The sequence below is a fragment of the Poecile atricapillus genome, chromosome 21 (genome assembly GCF_030490865.1).
Source record: "Poecile atricapillus isolate bPoeAtr1 chromosome 21, bPoeAtr1.hap1, whole genome shotgun sequence".
In the NCBI taxonomy this organism is placed as follows: domain Eukaryota; kingdom Metazoa; phylum Chordata; class Aves; order Passeriformes; family Paridae; genus Poecile; species Poecile atricapillus.
The window spans coordinates 2,999,470-3,017,105 of record NC_081269.1 but is presented as its reverse complement, the minus strand read 5'-3'; the positions used below and the strand labels follow the sequence as shown (position 1 = coordinate 3,017,105).

General features: G+C 42.4%; 1 protein-coding gene across 11 annotated transcripts in view; it reads right to left on the bottom strand.

Moving 5' to 3' along the window:
- Positions 1 to 17,636, bottom strand: part of BCAS3 (BCAS3 microtubule associated cell migration factor) — a 305,724-nt gene that overhangs the window by 170,337 nt on the left and 117,751 nt on the right. For all 11 annotated transcript variants that reach the window (XR_009279308.1, XM_058854693.1, XM_058854695.1 and 8 more), the window contains 3 exons: positions 12,281 to 12,381; positions 9,055 to 9,251; positions 7,557 to 7,654 (listed from right to left, as the gene is read on the bottom strand). Coding sequence is in view for 10 of the 11 variants with exons in the window: in XM_058854693.1 (XP_058710676.1) it covers positions 7,557 to 7,654; positions 9,055 to 9,251; positions 12,281 to 12,381 (396 nt within the window). In the remaining variant the exon portion in view is untranslated. The remainder of the gene's footprint in view (positions 1 to 7,556; positions 7,655 to 9,054; positions 9,252 to 12,280; positions 12,382 to 17,636) is intronic.

Sequence of the window (17,636 nt, the reverse complement as noted above, 5' to 3'; positions counted from 1 at the left end):
CAAGGCAGGAGAGGAGCCACAGCTCCAAGCCAATGGGTATCCCACAGTGGTGGATAATTAAGGAAAACAAAATATTTTCCATCTGTTTCTTTACCCCTTACGTCACCGAGGCAATAAAATATATACACGAGTAAGCACCAACAGGCTGTATTTCAACTTAGTATAAATATTTATTCCCAGCAGAGAACATCTTTACTCCAGTGAGTAGCCAGGGTGAGGAGGCTGTGATTGCAACACCTTCAAGGTATTAAACTCCACCTTAGAGTAGATGAAATGCTTGGCTAATATATCATGCCAAATAGCTCTGTTTTATGTGTCATATCCCCAAATCCACACTTCTGCTCACTCATCCTTATCACTCTAATGGACAATTGCTAAAACCTGTTCCTTTTGGATTAACAGTGGTGAAAATAAGTGCTTATGCTGATATTACATTAAATATTACAGCAGGAGGAAGCTGAAAGACAAAAGGAAGGGTCTGCAGAGCCCTGAGGACAAGGGCTGAGGTTCTGGAACAATCCTGAAAAGAGGGGGGGACCTCAAGAGGATCAGAACCAGAATCCTGATGGCTGAAACCTTTAACATCTAACACAGACTGCAGGCCAAAGTGGCAACAAGAAATAATGAGGCACATGTAGATGTTTTCAAAGCAAATATGGGAAATGGTGAGCAAATAGTTTAAAAGATAAAGCCTAATTTAGTGAAATCACTAAATAAAAATGTCTCTATTATAAACTGGTTACAAATAAAGCTTTCCCTGAAAAAATACTGACTCCAAAATTCAAATACTCTTCTTTTAACTTGCACATCCATTTTAAGGCCATTTCAAGCAGTCTAGATTAATAGATGAGCTTAGAATATGTTACAAGCTTATAAAAATATAAAGATTTGCAAAATGCTTCCTTTAAGCAGCATAGGAAAAGAGCAGAAATGTCAATGCACACGCTGCCTGCAAATACCAGTGGTGTGTTATTTCTGTGCAATCTCTCAAAACACAAGTACAGACACTGAGGTTTCTGGATCTCTTGTAAGTTTAACAGTAGCTGGGAGCTCTTAGATCTCCAGCTATAATAAATATTGTATCCTACAGGAGCCCATCGGGAATCTCAGCTCATGTGTTGTTCCACAGAAGATTGTGGTGTCAGATATGATTAGAATCAACACTTCCCACTTATTCAGAGCTTTAAAGCTACCTACACACAGCATTAACAACTGTTAATGAAAGATAATTAAGAGGCACATAAGAATCTCGTATTAAGAATGAGTTTTTGTTAACTAGCGCAAAATACCCAGGATAATAAGATTATTTTTTCCCCCCTAAATAAACCGAAGGCATTTCTGTGCTTGCACCATGCTCTAGCCCAGTGCAGTTTTTCAGCTGATATGAACTGAAGGTGGCTTCCCCAGCTGGAAGTTAGTAGCTCACACTTGAGCAGTGAGATGCTGCAGAGGCTGCACTAATGGAGCCCTGTACACGCGTCAGGCAGGTTGTGTGACACGAGAACAACTGTCTGGGAGCAGCAGCACTGTGCCAGTGACCATTATCAGGGCCCCTGGGGGCCCCACTGCAACTTATCTTCCTGTGTGAAGAAAAACCCCATTCCCCTGGATTTGATTACAATGCTGGGGAGGTCACAGTTCAGCTCTCAGGGACATCAACAGAGAACTGCTGGGCCAAAAACCACATGGGGGAAGTGAACAAGGAGAGCAGCACCTCCAGGAACCTCAACTGCTTAAAGTCAAGTTCCACCCAACACAGCAGGGTCTAGAAATTGCTGGTTTTTGATTTTCACTTGCATCAGTGAAATCAGATGCATGCAGCACCAGTTTTTAAAGCTGATACAGTCTTGGTTTGAAACACAACCATCTTAGAAGAGATGAATTGCTTTGCTCACTGTCAGACTGCTCAACTGTACCAGAGGCAAACTGGGCTGAGGAGTCTCTTCTGTCCCTTGCAGGGTAAAGCTACCCCACATCACCACATTGTGCTGTGGGGAGTGAGCTGCCACCTCCAGAACTGACTAAACCACCCACAATCATCACAGGGTGGAAAATTAAATCAGTATCTAATGATTCTGCTGTCTTTCACTCCCTGCTGCCATGCCTGTCCTCTCCAGTGTACTTCTCCTGCCTCCAGAAAACACCCACCAGTGTTTCAAGACATTAATGCTACTCCATGTATCCCTGCAGCTGAGTCTTTTCCCAGCCCAGGCAATGATCCAGCAGCAAGTGCCCAGTCAGTAGTGTCAGGTCATTTCAATTTCTCCTCACATCTCCCCAGTCTATAGGGCATAGCTGCTTCTAGATGTAATCATGTACACTGCATTGGCATCTTGGAGCCTGTTGGAGTCAGTTCTGTCTTAAGGCTCTGTTCAAAAATCATCAGATAACATTTGCTCAAATTAGATGAAATAAATCAAGTTGAAAACATTCTAAGTAGCAGAATTTTGCATTATGCAGCTCATGCACAGACACACACTTTGCCAGGCAGATGAGCTGGATGGAGGGAGCAGAGCACATGTGAGGAAACAGATACCTGAGGTATTCCACATGCTGTCACTAGTCAGGGAATAATGCATAAAATGTTATGCAAATAGGTAACATAATAAGCATTTTAAACAGATATATTAACAGGATCAGCACAGAAGTTATTCCAGTAACTTCAGCATAGGCTGACAAGACAAATAACTACAAACCAAGCAGTGCTGGGTCGGTGTTTTTGTGCTACTGAACAGGTGATGCCCCCAAAGAGCAGCTTGTTCTCTGCCCATTATTAAAACCTCTCAATTGCTGTGAAGAACAGCCCAGGGGCCAAACCCTTTCCTTGTCTTCAAAGCTCAGCATTATCCTCTGCAGCCCTGAGTGCAATCTCTATCTGCCACAACAAACCACCTTTATCCCATGCAGGTAATTACAGGTTCAGGTCAAGGACTGCAGCCCGGATTGATTTCACCTCCCTGCAGCCCTGGCTGGCTCCACTCAAGCAGGGCAGCTCCAGCAGACACCAGAGCTCCTGGAATGGGAGCCCAGCCCTGGCTCAGCCTGGCATTTATTGCCTGTGGCAGCAGGGACAGCCTGGGAATTCACAATGTTGGTGACTTCATCTGCCAGCTGCATTCACACATCTTTACTACCTGAATAACTGATCTGCCTGCTCCGAGGCAGCACTTTGTGGCGTACAGCTTTTGGGAATAAATATTTGATCGTGCATACAACAGAAAGGAACTCAGATGGTTTAAGGTGTGACAGCAGAAGTGTTTATTAAATTGCAGGTGAGAGCATTGCTGGACAGTAAAAATCTGTCCCGTGGTCGCTGCCTCACAGGTGTGGTGATGAACAATAAAAGGACAACTCCCTCCCTCACAAAGCCCCAGTCAATTCTTCTGTTCATCAAACCCTCTGCAGGCAGAGCTCTCCGTCCATGACCAGCCAGTCACACACAAAAGAAAGGGAAGTACTAAATTACAAGCTGATTTTAAGTGGGCATTGATTGAAGTAACCAGAAGAGAGCTTAGTATTGTCAGAGTTTTATACAACAGTAATAAACAATCTTCATTAAAAAATGATGTGTGTGTGTCCCTGCAGCACAGCACTCACCAGGTTTCAGTTGAGAACATTAAGGCTCCCCCCACCCCACACACAATTAATGAGGAAAAGAATCCTCAGGATCTTTTTCTTCTACAAATTAATTTTATTTGTTAAATAATGCCATTCACTGAAATCCTTCCCACTCAATTTCTGCATTTATTCTAGGCAAGAAAGAAATAGATTTATGATTCTATTCTGTGATCTCCTCCCAGCAGGAATGGAAGAGGTTGATGCAAAAAAAGAGATCAGACAATTCCTATGTCAATGTTCTCATCCTCCACTAGCAATGCAACCAACTCATTACTTGGCTGATGGACAAGTGTTCAAAACCTCTTTGTGTGAGGGAATAAACAAGGTTTCCATAGACAGACTCACAGATGCAGCCACTTCTCTTAAATGAGCAGGACTGAGTCACTGAGCACACCTGAGTCACTGAGCACACCTGGGCTGCAGCTGAAGGGAAACACTCGTGTGCACACTCAGTGCAGCACTCTGGGCAAATTCACTGCCCAGCAACTGCTGCAAAATCCCTTCCCTACAGCTTTTCTAGCTCTGAAAGCTCAGAGTTGACTGTGCAGATATCCTAACCTGCCTACACCCCTAATTTCTACATCATTCATTGTTCAGAGAGTTGTACCAGGTTTGGGTTTTCAGCTATGGAACACATATGATGTATGTCATTCCTCCACAGGTTATAGGATGAAAATTCAGAGAGGTGCCTGGACTCTCTAAGGTTTCTCTTTAATTTCTGGGCTCATAAATAGAACCTGGCTTAATAGGATTTAACCCACCTGTGTCAAAGCCAAGCCCACAGCCTGAGCACACCTTTGGGGAGGAGGGACAAACACCCTCTGCTTGCTGCACACAGTGAGCAGCTCCTACCTGTGCAGTGCTTCTGCTGCTGCATTATCACCAATAATAATTCCTTCCTGCTTTACAAAGATTTAAACCCACTGTTGTCCCCCTTTAACATTTCCAACTGCCAGCCTGGAATAGCATCTGGAATTACAGTGCATTTAATCCTTGAGGGTATATTCTCTCTATGATGCATATGACTAAAATATGTGCATTGAGGGACAAATGTCCAGTAGCTTTAGGTGACTGAATTTTGCAAACTTTTCTTGAAAAAATAAACCAGAGAAGAGTGTCTTAGGAGAATTTTGAGTTGAGAGAACCATATTGTAATATGCATTTTTAAAATATATCCAAGTAATCTTTACAGATTCAGCCATCCACCTTGAGAATGCCATTGCAAATTTTCACTATTGATAACAGCATTACAGTTCTGCACTTTTTAAATGAAGACTTTTGCAAGTGATCTCATGAGATTGTCCTTAGCACACCCCAGTTTTACAGACACGTGAGGAAATCCACGCTTAAAAAAAGCACACAAACTGCTTATTAAATGCAACACCAACGGGGGAGAAGGGAGGAAGCTATTGAGGATGGCAGAAGGATAATGGGAGATGATAAACATGTACTTGGAGTCTTTTGATAGGAAGGAGAAGTGATGAGTCAGATAAGCAGAGGCGCCACACGGGTTGCATCTCCAAGCAACAGGCAATCAAACCTCCAGATAAGCATCTTCATAAAGTGCAACAGGCTCCAGTGCAGGGGCACAGCTGAACAATCACTTCCTGGTTCAGCTCAGGCAGGAAAAAATTTATGACCTACTTAGAAATCCTTCAAACCTAAAAATGTCTTTTCCATAAAGAACATCAGCCGTGTAGGGCATGCCGTGGGAAGAGCAGGAAATGAGAATACTTGAAGTGGTGGACTGGAACACAAAAACCCAGTGCTGTACATGAGTGGTATTAAAACCAAACCCTTCCCCATCCACAGCTGAGATTAATGGAGTTTTCTGCACATCTCAGAGGTGGGAAGAGATGAAAATAAGCATAAAATACTCTTCTTTCCGTTGCTGGGCCATTGCTGTTACAAGAGCAGTTTAAAATCTCAAAAAACAGTGTATATATTTTCCTTGTGTCTCCTTTACTCTGCAACAATTCACGCCCTTAAACCATCACACAATTTAGAGTTTGAACCCTTAAGTTCTGCATGGGAAAGAGTGAGGATCAGGCAATACAAAACCTGCAAAGAGATGCTAAAATCCCTGAATCAAAAATCAATTCCAACCCAACCTTTCTGGGTGAAGTAAATAAAATACTGCCATCAGCATGTCCCTAACAAAACCCATGTATTGTTTACATGAAACTTATGAGGTGTTATAACCAAACTGAGTCACTGCTGTACAGTAAATATATTTTCAGTGTCCTAACAATGTATACAATAGATTTTGGCAATTTTAACATGGACACACATGTTAAAGGCATTACAAATGAGGCTTCATCACAGTCACATGAGTCAGTTCATATTAAAGTCCCATCCACACCTCAGGAAAAGTTGTTCAGCAACTTTTGAGGCTGAGCAACTCAAGAGGCACAGTCCTGTGTGTTCATTGTTTCTGTTGTAGATGGAGTAACACAGCTTTAGGAAGTGCTACAGTTATAGAATGGTCACATTTCAGAATTATTGCACATCCCTGTTACAGGTGAAGGCACTGGTCCTACACAGGAGGGAAAAATCCCCACCCTGCTAATGCTGATATCTCTCTCTGGATCAGCTGATAGTGAGGCACAGCTCTGCCATTAATCACTCTGAATCTCAAGTGTCACATACACAGCCTGAAGCACCCCTGTGATTCCAACTTGGAACCTTTTAGGAGCAATAAGCATAGATGAACTAGGGAAAAAAAGAAATCATAACTGATGCATTAATATTTTCTTCTGTATTGAACAATTATTTTCAAAATTACTTTGCCATGTAGTAAAACAAACAAAATTCCCTTTCAGTAACCAGCACCAGATGTTTGTCCAAGCCCAACAGGAATTAATTTAACAACTTTTAAATATTTGAAAATGGAATTTATAAGGACAATTCTCAATATCCAAAGTAAATGTGGTTACTATTGAACTCTGTTATAAACACATATATGAAATATCCTGTAATACCCAAATAAATTCATTTGGCAAACAATGAAGTATCTTGGACTCAGCATTTATATCAAACAGCAAACAGAGTCTGAAACAGGAGCTTTTATTTTAACTCTCTTTAAACCAACCTTCAGAAACCCCTTTCTGTATGTGTTACAGTCTCTTTTTACAGTTTAACCTCAATCCAATCAGGAGCCTCCAGGGATTTTCAAATCACTAAAGATTAAAATCCTCTCCGACTTGACTGTTTGACTAATGCTGTGTGTTTAATAATTCTACTTGTGAGAGATTTTATTTGACAAAATCCTGCTGTGTGGACCCCTCAGACGCTGTACAGCTGCACTGGAACATAAAGCTCTGCTGCTGCCCTTGTTTCTTTAGACAGGCTATTCCCCAGCACTGAGAGGAAAAGAGAACTTTATAGTACATCTATTACTCTGTTGATATTAACACAACCACTGTGGTATTAAATCTACACACTCTTTTCAGAGCAGAGCAGTGAAAATGTGCCTATTACACAAACATTAGATAAACTCTCCTGTTGTCCTGACTGTTCACAGAAATCTATTACATTTATGATTACATTTCAATGAAAGCTACTTTATAAATGACATGGAACTGTAATATTCTATGCTTTAGGCATTCATTAATAAAAGCATTTCAGTGTTAGTATTTGTAAATGTTCTGCTTTTTAGTTTAGGCAGTTTTTAGCATTCTATAGCTCATGTTAAACTTTACATAAATAGTGTGTCCAGATCTTACCACAATGCTGTGACTTCACATTGAGGGGTAAGAGGGGGCAGGGGGGGGAAAAAATCATAATCATGGCAGAACTGAGTATTTGTATGAGACAGCACTTACCCTGTGGTGCAGAAAATCAGGACAACCTTGATGGCAACGATTAGTACACGTGTTACCAGCCAAAACAAAAGACCAGATTGATGAATATGAAACAGAAAGTGAGGATGTTCTTACCTGAAGTAGCGTCGATGACCGTGGAGACGCCGCGCCGGTCGGCCGCGGGCCGCGGTGACCCCGGCATGCTGACGGGCTCCGAGCGCACCGGCTGGATCCTGGCAACCACACAATTCACACAGTGAACCAGGCTGGGAAAGAACCTGAAGATCATCAAGTCCAACCTATGACCTGACACCTCCTCATCAGCTAAACTACAGCACTGAGTGCCTTGTCCAGTCTGTTTTTAGACACGTCCAGGGAGGGTGACTCCACCTCCTCCCTGGGTCGACAATTCACAGTCACCACCTTGCCACACTCAGCAGGGCCCAATCCCACCAGAATCACCTGGGACAAGCAGCAATTTAATTGTGAAATGGCTTAAAAGCTGTTGGAAATGTCTGTTTTCCCTCTCTTGGTGCAGCTGAGATTGCAGAGACTGGGACAAAGTGGGTACTCCCAAAGGATGGCTCAGATGGGAGCTCTCAGGAAGCCTCAAAGGAAAAAGCTCGCCCTACCCAAACCTGGCTAAAAAAGCCTCCACTGCTCCCCTCAACAGCAACATTTTAAAGATCCATTTGTAATTGTTGATTCCTTCTGTAACATAGATCTGTATTATTTCTTTTTATTTCTGCTTTCTTTCTGCACATGAATACATACATATATTAAAAAATAAATTTGGCAGCCATATCCTTACTCATGCCTTTAATTACACACAAGGAGAAATCACACATTTCAAACCCATGGATTTCCAGTCCAAGGACAATCTGCCCATTTTGATGGGATTAGTCATATCATCCTTCTCTCTTGCTTTACTTCTGAGAGTTTCAGACACAGTCCCAAACAATCCAAGTCCCCACCACAGAACTTTGGACTTCAAATCACATGCAGAGTCAGGAGCGTGGAAACTTTTTAAATCTGGAGTTACTGGGCAGGACACAAACACTTGGAGCATAAATCTCTTCTACAAATCACCAGTAAATGTAAACCCAGTTACCTTTGCTCTTCCTTCCCTTCCCTAAGCACACCCCCTGCCCCCAATTCCAAATCAGTTCATCTCCAAAAACTGATTAATTGAATTAAATATATGGAAAAGAATAACAAGGAAGGAAAAAAATGAGTGGGGAAAAAAATAAAACAAGGGAGGAAATAAGCATTTCAGGAGTTCACTTACTGTTCCAACACGCTGACCACTGTCTAAATTCATGGCATAAAGCCACTCACATCTGAGAGAACGAATTTATTAAGCAATACAGAAAGTGTGAAAGGCAAGAGGACACTGAGCAAGGCCACCAGACTTTGTGCTACCTTACCCTGTCATGTGCCCAAGAAGGGGCAGCAAAAGGAATCTGAGTTGCTTGGCCTGGACAGATTTTTGTCATTGGTGAGCCACAAGCTCTTCCAAGACTCTGCTCTGGACAAGCCTGATAAAAACCGTGACACGTCCTACACACGTGGCAGGAGGCAAGTTCTGCACACAACAAATGTGAGTCAGCTGGGAAATGGGTTTTATTTTTACCTGAGGCTGTTGAGATCGAGATCATCTGTGTCAAAGTCCAGGAGAGGCTGCGGGGTGTCGCTGGGCCCGTGCGACTGCAGCACGGAGGAGCTGGAGGAGATGACGGTGGTTTGGCCTGAGGGGTGGATGGTTTTGAACTGGAACTGAGGGCCCATCCACAGGCGTCGATGAGGCCCAGTGTGAGTCACGATTTCCACCTGTGGGAAGGGGATATGGGCAATGATTAACACAGAGCTGCAGCTTCATAAAATGAATGGTTCCTTCAGTACGCCGGGCTCCTGGAATCCTGCTGCTCTCGAGTGAAAAGGGTGTTCTGAGCCAGCGTGTTTGGAGGAATGTTTAACAAGGGGAAATTGGGGATGTCTTTGCCAGAGAATGGATGCTTTAGCCAAAGCCAAGAGCCCATTGCAGAGACTGGAAAGCTCGTGAACCACCATCCTCAGGACACTGGACTCCAGTCCTTATATTGTTCTAAAGATCAACACTTCATCCCGGCCACCACTTCACCTGATCCTGTCCTTTCCTCCCCTTGCCATGATGGAATACACCCCAAAACTCGAATGCTGTGACCAACAGGGAACACATTTCTGCCTGAATCTGCATGGGGCAGAGAGAGGAACCAAGAGCCCACATTCCCCAGACATCCCCCACCCCGAGCAGGGCGAGGGAAGTGAGGGATGAACTCCTCCCAGATTTGTGAAAGTTCACAGCTTAAACTGCTTCCCTTGGATACAGTGAGAGCTGGATTGCAAATCACAGCTCCTAATTCCTGTTGGCACGTGTGAGGAGAGGCTGGCACGGAGCATCTTGTGGGAAGTACAAGATCCATAACCCAGAGCGATGGGAAGAGTGCTGGGATGAGCCCAGGATCAGCACAGGAACCCAACCAGGGATGTGCCACACACAGGGTCCACACAAACACATCCACTGAGCCAAAATTCTGACAAATCAACAGAAGTAGGATGTTTGTGATCAGGAAAACTGTAAATAAAGGGGTAAACAAAGCATACAACTTCTATAATCAAGAGAATAGAATCATTAAGGCTGTAAAGATCATGCAATACAAGACTAAAAATCTAAAAGCATTTTTAAAGATCAGAAAAAGGAAAGACAAAATGAAAATATTAAGCTCTGGCAAGCTCATACTTTTAAAATAGAAAATAGACTATGAAGTTCCTATCAATTTCTGCTGAAACAACAATCAGCTTCACAGCAGAAATTTAAGTTAGTGAGGGAATTCATTAAAACAGATTTTTGTATAGATGTATACTAGTAGAGATTCTCCTTCTTTAGGAAGCAGCTTGAAACCCTGGATGATGCCAGTTCTGTGCTAATGTCAAACAACAAGCACAGCCTATGCAGCTCTATTTCCATCTTTGCATTTAGCTCAGCCTAACTCAGCTTGGCTGCAGTCGCTTCTGAGGCAAGTAGCTTTTATGCAGCAGCGTAAATTAGGCCACAGATAAAGTAATCTGTGTATTTTAAGCTTGAAACCATCAGTGTCACAGAGCCGAGAGGTAAACAGATGCCTCTGCAATTTTACTGAGGCTATGGCCAGATGTTCCTATTCACTCCCCTGTTGTGTGCAGGACAAACATATTGTATCTACTTCCCACTGACAGCACACATTACCCACTGTTCTAATTGAAAAGTTGAAGTGAAGGGCGGTGTTTTTTCACTGCTTGCTGTTACTGTTGATAACAACACTTTAATTTTGAAAAACATCCTTGCACTTTAGGCTTAATCTGAAGTGGCTTGCTCGGGGAGCGCCAGCGTTGCCGCGCTCCAAGGGCTCTCATCACTTCTTCTCTCAGCAGGAATTAAACATTCCAGGAGCATTCTCAGAATTATCTGTGTTCTGTGACATCTCTTGGGATTTTTTTTCCCCTTTATAAATATATTTACTCTTCTAGAGGGATGGATGTGGTGAAGTTTGAGCAGTCTAAGTTCTGTTGACATCTTATATCTTCCAAGAACTAGTAATAAACAAACAGACATAATGTAAGTTTAGCATAATCTTAATTTTTCTGAGGTTTCAACAGTACAATAAGGAAATACTTCCAAACAGTCCTGGAGAGGTGGAAAACTACAGGTGAAATCTGCTCCCAATGAGCTCAGATACAATTCCTGTTGACTCCTTGATTGAGAAGTTTCATCATCTTTGTGCTCTGAGAAATCAGACACAGCACAAACAAATGAGACACCTCAATGTGCAGCCACATCTGAAACCTCAGACAGGTAAATGAATTCACATGACTGGATTCCCCAGTGAATGCTCCTCCTGGACAGGTCCATGTGGAAACCTAACCTCTCATTTCAGGAAAAGGCTGTGTATGATTTATTCACCAGTGGGAGAAGCAAATCCCATCCATAAATATTTCATATTTATGCCATACACCCCAGCAACACATTTAATGCATCACTCCCATAACAACATTGTTCTTAAACCAGAGGAAACCCACCTAATTTGTCAGGGTGAATTCCATGGATCAGGTACCTTGTAATTGCTTTGGCAAATCCAAAGCATTTGTAAATTTAATTTATTTATTTAACTCTAACCTTTCATTTCTAACAGGAACTAATTCTCAGTGTATTATTCATGACCTACATTCTTACACTGAGGTTCTGTTTTGAGCCAAATGGTCAAGTATTTACTGAGTTCTTACAGAGAAGCTTCACTGACTGAGACAAAGCAAGATTGGATAACAAGACAAAGACTTCACCTCATATAAAAATCCTCCACCAAGCATGATAATTCTAAAGCAATACAGTATTTCTATCTGGCCATAAGTCACAGGAATTCTCAGCAGGAAATGATAACCAGGGAAGGAGGGAAGTAAACCAGCTACTGCCCCATTTTTATGGTCAAATGCAGGGAGTCCCAGGTCAGCACACAAAAGGCACCATCATTCTGCCAGCTTCCTTCATCCCTGCCCAAAAAGGACCATGCCAGGAGAAAAAGGCAGGCAGGTCACTTGGCTGTTGCCAGCTGAAACTTCCCACTTCATCCTGAGCTTCCCAGGGATGTGATGGTGTCAGGAAAGTTGGGGCTTTATCTGGTTTGGGACCATCAGATCCATTCCCACACTCAGGAGTGGAGTCAGTTTTACACACAGCAACACCCTGGCTGTTGGAAGTTTATTTCCCACTTGGAGGAAAGTTGTGAGTTTTCCTTCCAGTGGCTCCCACTGCTGTTTTCCTGACCTGGAAGCCCCCCAGAGCATACCTGTGACAGCCACTCCTCATCCTCCTGCCCGCTGTGGTCGGAGGCCAAGCTGTCGTAGGACTCGTGCCGGGTGATGGGCCCAGGGCTCCCCGGTGGCACCACTGGAAAAAACCCACAAAACACAAATCAGACTTACTGGTAAATGCTTCATTTAAAAGAAAAAAGCTTTTTTTTAAGTTAATGGCAGGGCAATGTATGTTTTCCTAAATCTGTGATAACGAATTTTCTAGAAGCACAGAAAGAACTCAAATATCGACAATCAAATATTGATACCAAATATTTCATTGATTAAAAGGATGAAAATATTCCTGCTTTTTGACTTGGATGTATCCATAAAGCCACCATGGTAACCCACTGGCTCTTCCTCTTTTAACCTGAAGTTCTTAAAATACCAAAGTATTTTTATGTTCCCACATTTTATAATCACTCAAAGTTTTTAAAAGTTTTTAAAAACTATATTATTGCAGGGTTGACTTTTATGTGTCAAGCTTCCAACCACAACAAATTTTTACAGCCATGTAGTAAAGCCCCAATAATTGGAATTTTAAAGGCAAAGCAGACACAATGGTAGCCATAAATACTGAATGGCGCCTCTGTAAAGTAAATAGCTTTGCATAAATCCATACACTTTATGGAATAAAGGGATTTCCATCCTGTGTTGTGTGTGTCAGTACCTGAAGCTACTGAGTCATTTCTCACACCTCTGGAACACAGAGTGTCCATATTCTCAAACCTGCAACGTCCAAAATTCAGCTCAGGGCCCAACTTATTCCAGAATTATTCCAAATGCCACAAAAATTAGGACATATTCTTACAAAGGATGCTTAGGTTGGATATTAGGAACAATTTCTTCATTGATAAAGAATGGTCAAGCAATGGAAGAGGCTGCCCAGGGAGGTGACAGAGTCACCTGGAAGGGTTCAAACAACGAGCAGAGATGGCACCTCATGGTTTGGTTTAGTGGGCATGGGTTGGACTTGATGGTTTTGGAAGTCTTTTCCAACCTTAATGATTCTGTGCTTCTATAATTAAGCACCAAGTTTTTCCCATGAGATATATTTGGAAGAAATTTCTCCCTGTGAGGGTGGGGAGCCCCTGGTACAGGGTGACCAGAGAAGATGTGGCTGTCCCATCCCTGGAAGTGTTCCAGGCCAGGCTGGACGGGGTTTGGACCAACCTGGGATAGTGGGAGGTGTCCCTGCCCATGGCAGGGGTGGAATAAAAGATCTTTAATGTCTCTCCCAACCCAAACCATCCTGTGATGCCATGATCTGCCATTTTCCCTGCAATCCCCAGTCTGTGCTGGGGCACACCCATGCCTCGACAGCCCCAGGTGTAATTTCAGCTCTGTGTCTTCATCAGTTTTCAGACAATACAGAAACCACCTCCATCTGCTTCCTTACATCCATGACAGACTAAATTCCATAACTGAGGAATGTCTGTCTAGTACAAACTCCTGTTAAAGAACACACACACCTTCCTGAGGATCCACAGTACAATCTGAATATGAAATCACAGCACCCACTTCTCTTCCTCCAAGTTTATACATGAAACCAAAGAAACCATTCTTTTCACCCATTTTGCTGTTGCCATGCTCCCCACATCTCCTGGCTCCCTGCTCTGAATCCTCCTGCCTGTTTTGGAGAGCACAGCTGATCAACTGCAGGCTTTCCTGTTATTGAACTCCCTAACAAACTTCATGGCTCCAGCAGATGGTTTTGCTTTCAAACCAACAGGAACTTTATGGACTGATCTGCATTTTTTTTGTTCTTTCTATCCCAGAGGCAGCTACCAGAGCTGTCAAGATTAGGGAAGCTGCAAAAACACAGCCCAGGGAGCAGCATCCCCCCTGCTTGGTCGCCGTATTTCTCCCTTGGGGAATACTTTTACATTTTACTGGAGATTCAAGATGGCTTTACAGTGAGAAAGAAATTTGAAAAAACAACTAAAAAGCTGAACAAATGATTCGTTTTGGTGCTACACTGGAAACCTTTCCCTGAGGAGTCACAGGTCTTGTGCTTCTGCGCAACTTCCGAGCGCAGCATTAACTCTTTCCAGCCAGGAGCGATGAAATGCTGAATTCCATGGAAAAGCTCTGCCTGAGAGTTCACCAGCAGGGCAGCAGTGATAAAGCCTCAGCTGAGGTCAGCCCTCAGTCATTTATTTGGCTGTTTAATAAAGCAGCATTTCTGTGGCACACCTACCACAAAAGCAGTTGTGAGGGGCTGGCTGGGATGGGGGATCCCAGCTCACCACTGGCCCTACTCCCACCATTCCCAGTGGGAATGTGCAGTGTGCTGGGAGAAGTGACCTTCCCAGACTCGTGATCCTTGCTGGAGATCTGCCATGGCTCTGCTGCTTGCTGCACATGCACATATGGGCACATTTTTCCAAGGTAAGAATGCCCTTGAAGTTGTAGGAACAAGCACGGTGTAAAAACACAAATCCCCCTTTTCCTCCATTTCTGGGTCACACACACCTCTCACATCGGTATCAAGTTCTAAGATGAGATTAATTTAACCCTGGGAGGACATTTCCAGGAATCTGGGCTCAGGAGTAATCTTTTATCTTCCAGCTTAATTCTTTGAAAATCTGAATTCACACTGGAAATGACAACAGACTCTCACCCATCAGTGAGGTTATTCTGATGCTGCAACACAGAGTATTTAAAATTTCTGAAGAATTTCCCAACCATGCAGGATAACAAATAATAAAATTCCAATTCTTGCAAAGCTTTTCAGCAAGTGTTTTCTACTGGTTCTCCTGCAATTTCTCTTTCATTGAGAAAAGTCACAAATGGAGCAGACACAGAACAGGAGCAAGAAGGCCTTGGATGCACAGAGATATTTTTTACTGGAACTGCAGGTGGTTTTTACCTTCCTAAAATAATCAATTCAATGCCTTGTGTCTGAGCTATGCTAACTTTTAACTTTTTCTGTTCTCACACAAACATCTGGAACAAACACATCAAATATCAATCAGACTGCAACTGAGTTTGTTTCATCTAGAAATACACAAACACGAAGTGAAAAAGTACAAAAAAATAAGTGCTTATTAAAAATCTAAGGTGAGAATTAAAGCATCCAACTTCTGTCTGTGCAATATGACAGGACATGAGTTTCAACAGTCTGCTTAAGGCAAATCAATCCAAAAATAAGCATTCAAGGATACTTCTGAAAAACTGGACTGATACCTATAGCAAAAATCAGAGTTTTGCCATCAGTATCTGGCAAGGGGCAAGAAGGATCTTGGAGCTGTTCAAAAGTAATAATGGCACCTTTACTCTCTGTCCTCCTTCAAGGGCAAAGTTGAACAGCCTCCCTTGTCTGCACTCACAGGATTGATGTTACCATTATATTGAAGGAAGATTGTATCTGGAAAAAAACCACATTGCAAATGAAATTATTTGTGTGATAATTGTTAGTGCCAGGAAAACTGCACAGAAGGGACTGTGGAGACACAAGTGTCAACACAAGCCCAGGCAAAGGCTGAAATACAGCAGAGCTGATATTTCTCTGGAATTCCAGGACCTGATTCACACAGTTCCATGAATAAGTATGAAAAAAAACCCTGTTTAGAAACTTCTCCATGATATTTACTGACAAGTAAAGAAAACAAACAATTTGTATTAATCTCGAATAATTTGCATAGATGTTCCTGCCACGTGAGCAAGACCTAGATAAATACACATTGGAGGAATATTGGAATTAACACGCAGTGGGTTTGCTCATGGATGGGCTAATTACACAATAAATACCTAAAGCTAAGACAAATCTTCCTTCAAAGATTATAAATTGTCATCTTTCAGCAGCATAAAAGTGTTGGAACAAAGAACCACTACAGTTCAATTGTAGTGTGTGCACTTATGGCTTTAATTTGGGAACAATAAATCATTAGTTTTACTTAGTTCTGTGTACTTCTTGAACCAAAAGGTTTTAATTTTCTCATTTATAGAAATAAGCTTTGCACAATTCAATTTAATTGAGAGTTACAAATGAAATTCCCAATGTGCTCTTCTCTAAGGGCTGGATGTTTGTCCAAATTAAGAGCAAACAAAGGCATTTGAGCACCACAAAGCCTGTTTGTTTGGTGCTGCCTTCCCTGCACATGCCTGCAAACACCCAGAGAGCTTGCCTTTTCCATCTCCATAATTATAATTTAATATAATTAACATTTATAATGTCAAATCAGTTTCTGAAATGCAGTAGGAGCAGGACAATGTACTCTCAACTAACCCCTTCAGTCTCCAGTGATGTCCGTGGTGAAGAGGTACACAGGATAAAAATTATTTATTCCTTATTTTCATAAAAACCCCTCCCTAACACCTGATTTTGATGCTTTTTTCTCTGGTTCCTGAGTTACATCTAGGTGGTGTAGAGACCTGAGGTAATCACCTGATTGTCAACAAACTTCAGGGGTCCTCGTGCTGGAGTTCAGCTCCACAATTTGAATTATTTCCTTCATGCATGTGTTCCAATGTGATGGTTCTGGTTCAGGTCACCATGGAGCCACCCCAAATTCCCCGCACTCACCTTTCTCCCCTGCTATTGATGTGATCTCAGCTCTGTCAGGGCTCGGTTCTGGTGTCCCACAGCTGTGCAGTTCACATCCAGCACATGTTTTGTGGGTTTGTGGGTGCTCTGTGCCTCTGGCTCTACCTCTGCTCAAGTGTGACAACAAAGCAAAGGCCAGGGTTTCATTTTGGCAGAACACTCACAGCCATGTTAACAATAAACTATTTGTAGGCTGGAGATATGCTCGATGTAATTTTTCCTGTGGCTGCACGATACTGAGCAAAGTTCTGGTTTTAATGCAGTTTTCAGCTTGTAAACTCCTACAGGAGCATGGCATGCAAATTAAAATATCCTCCTTTACCCAAAACTACTCCCTGCTCATTTTTTTCCTGTTAGGACTTTCTGAGATTCTCATATGCATAAATATAATAAAATTAAGCTAAAAAGGGGCTATAAAGCAGGAGTTTAGCCAGACTGACAGCTATTTCACACCACAAATTGATTAGAGCTGCATTCATTCATTATTTGTGTAGTATCCACAGTTTATTAGGTACTTTATGGACCATCCACTCTCTGTATCAGCACTTTAATAAAGACATAGGTAGGTCTGTAATTAGGAGATGAATTCTTCTTAGATTTTTTTTTTTTGATGACTGCTTTACTTGCTCCTTTCTCACACTGGTCTGACAGTCTGCAGCCTGGATTTTTTCCCCAAGGAAAGACTGGAATACATTCCCTGTACTTAATTTCATCTTCCATCTCCAAAGTTCCCTTAGGAGGTCAGTCAAGAACGATGCACTTTTAAATCTGTGCAGAGCTAGAACCTGATACTATTCACAGGA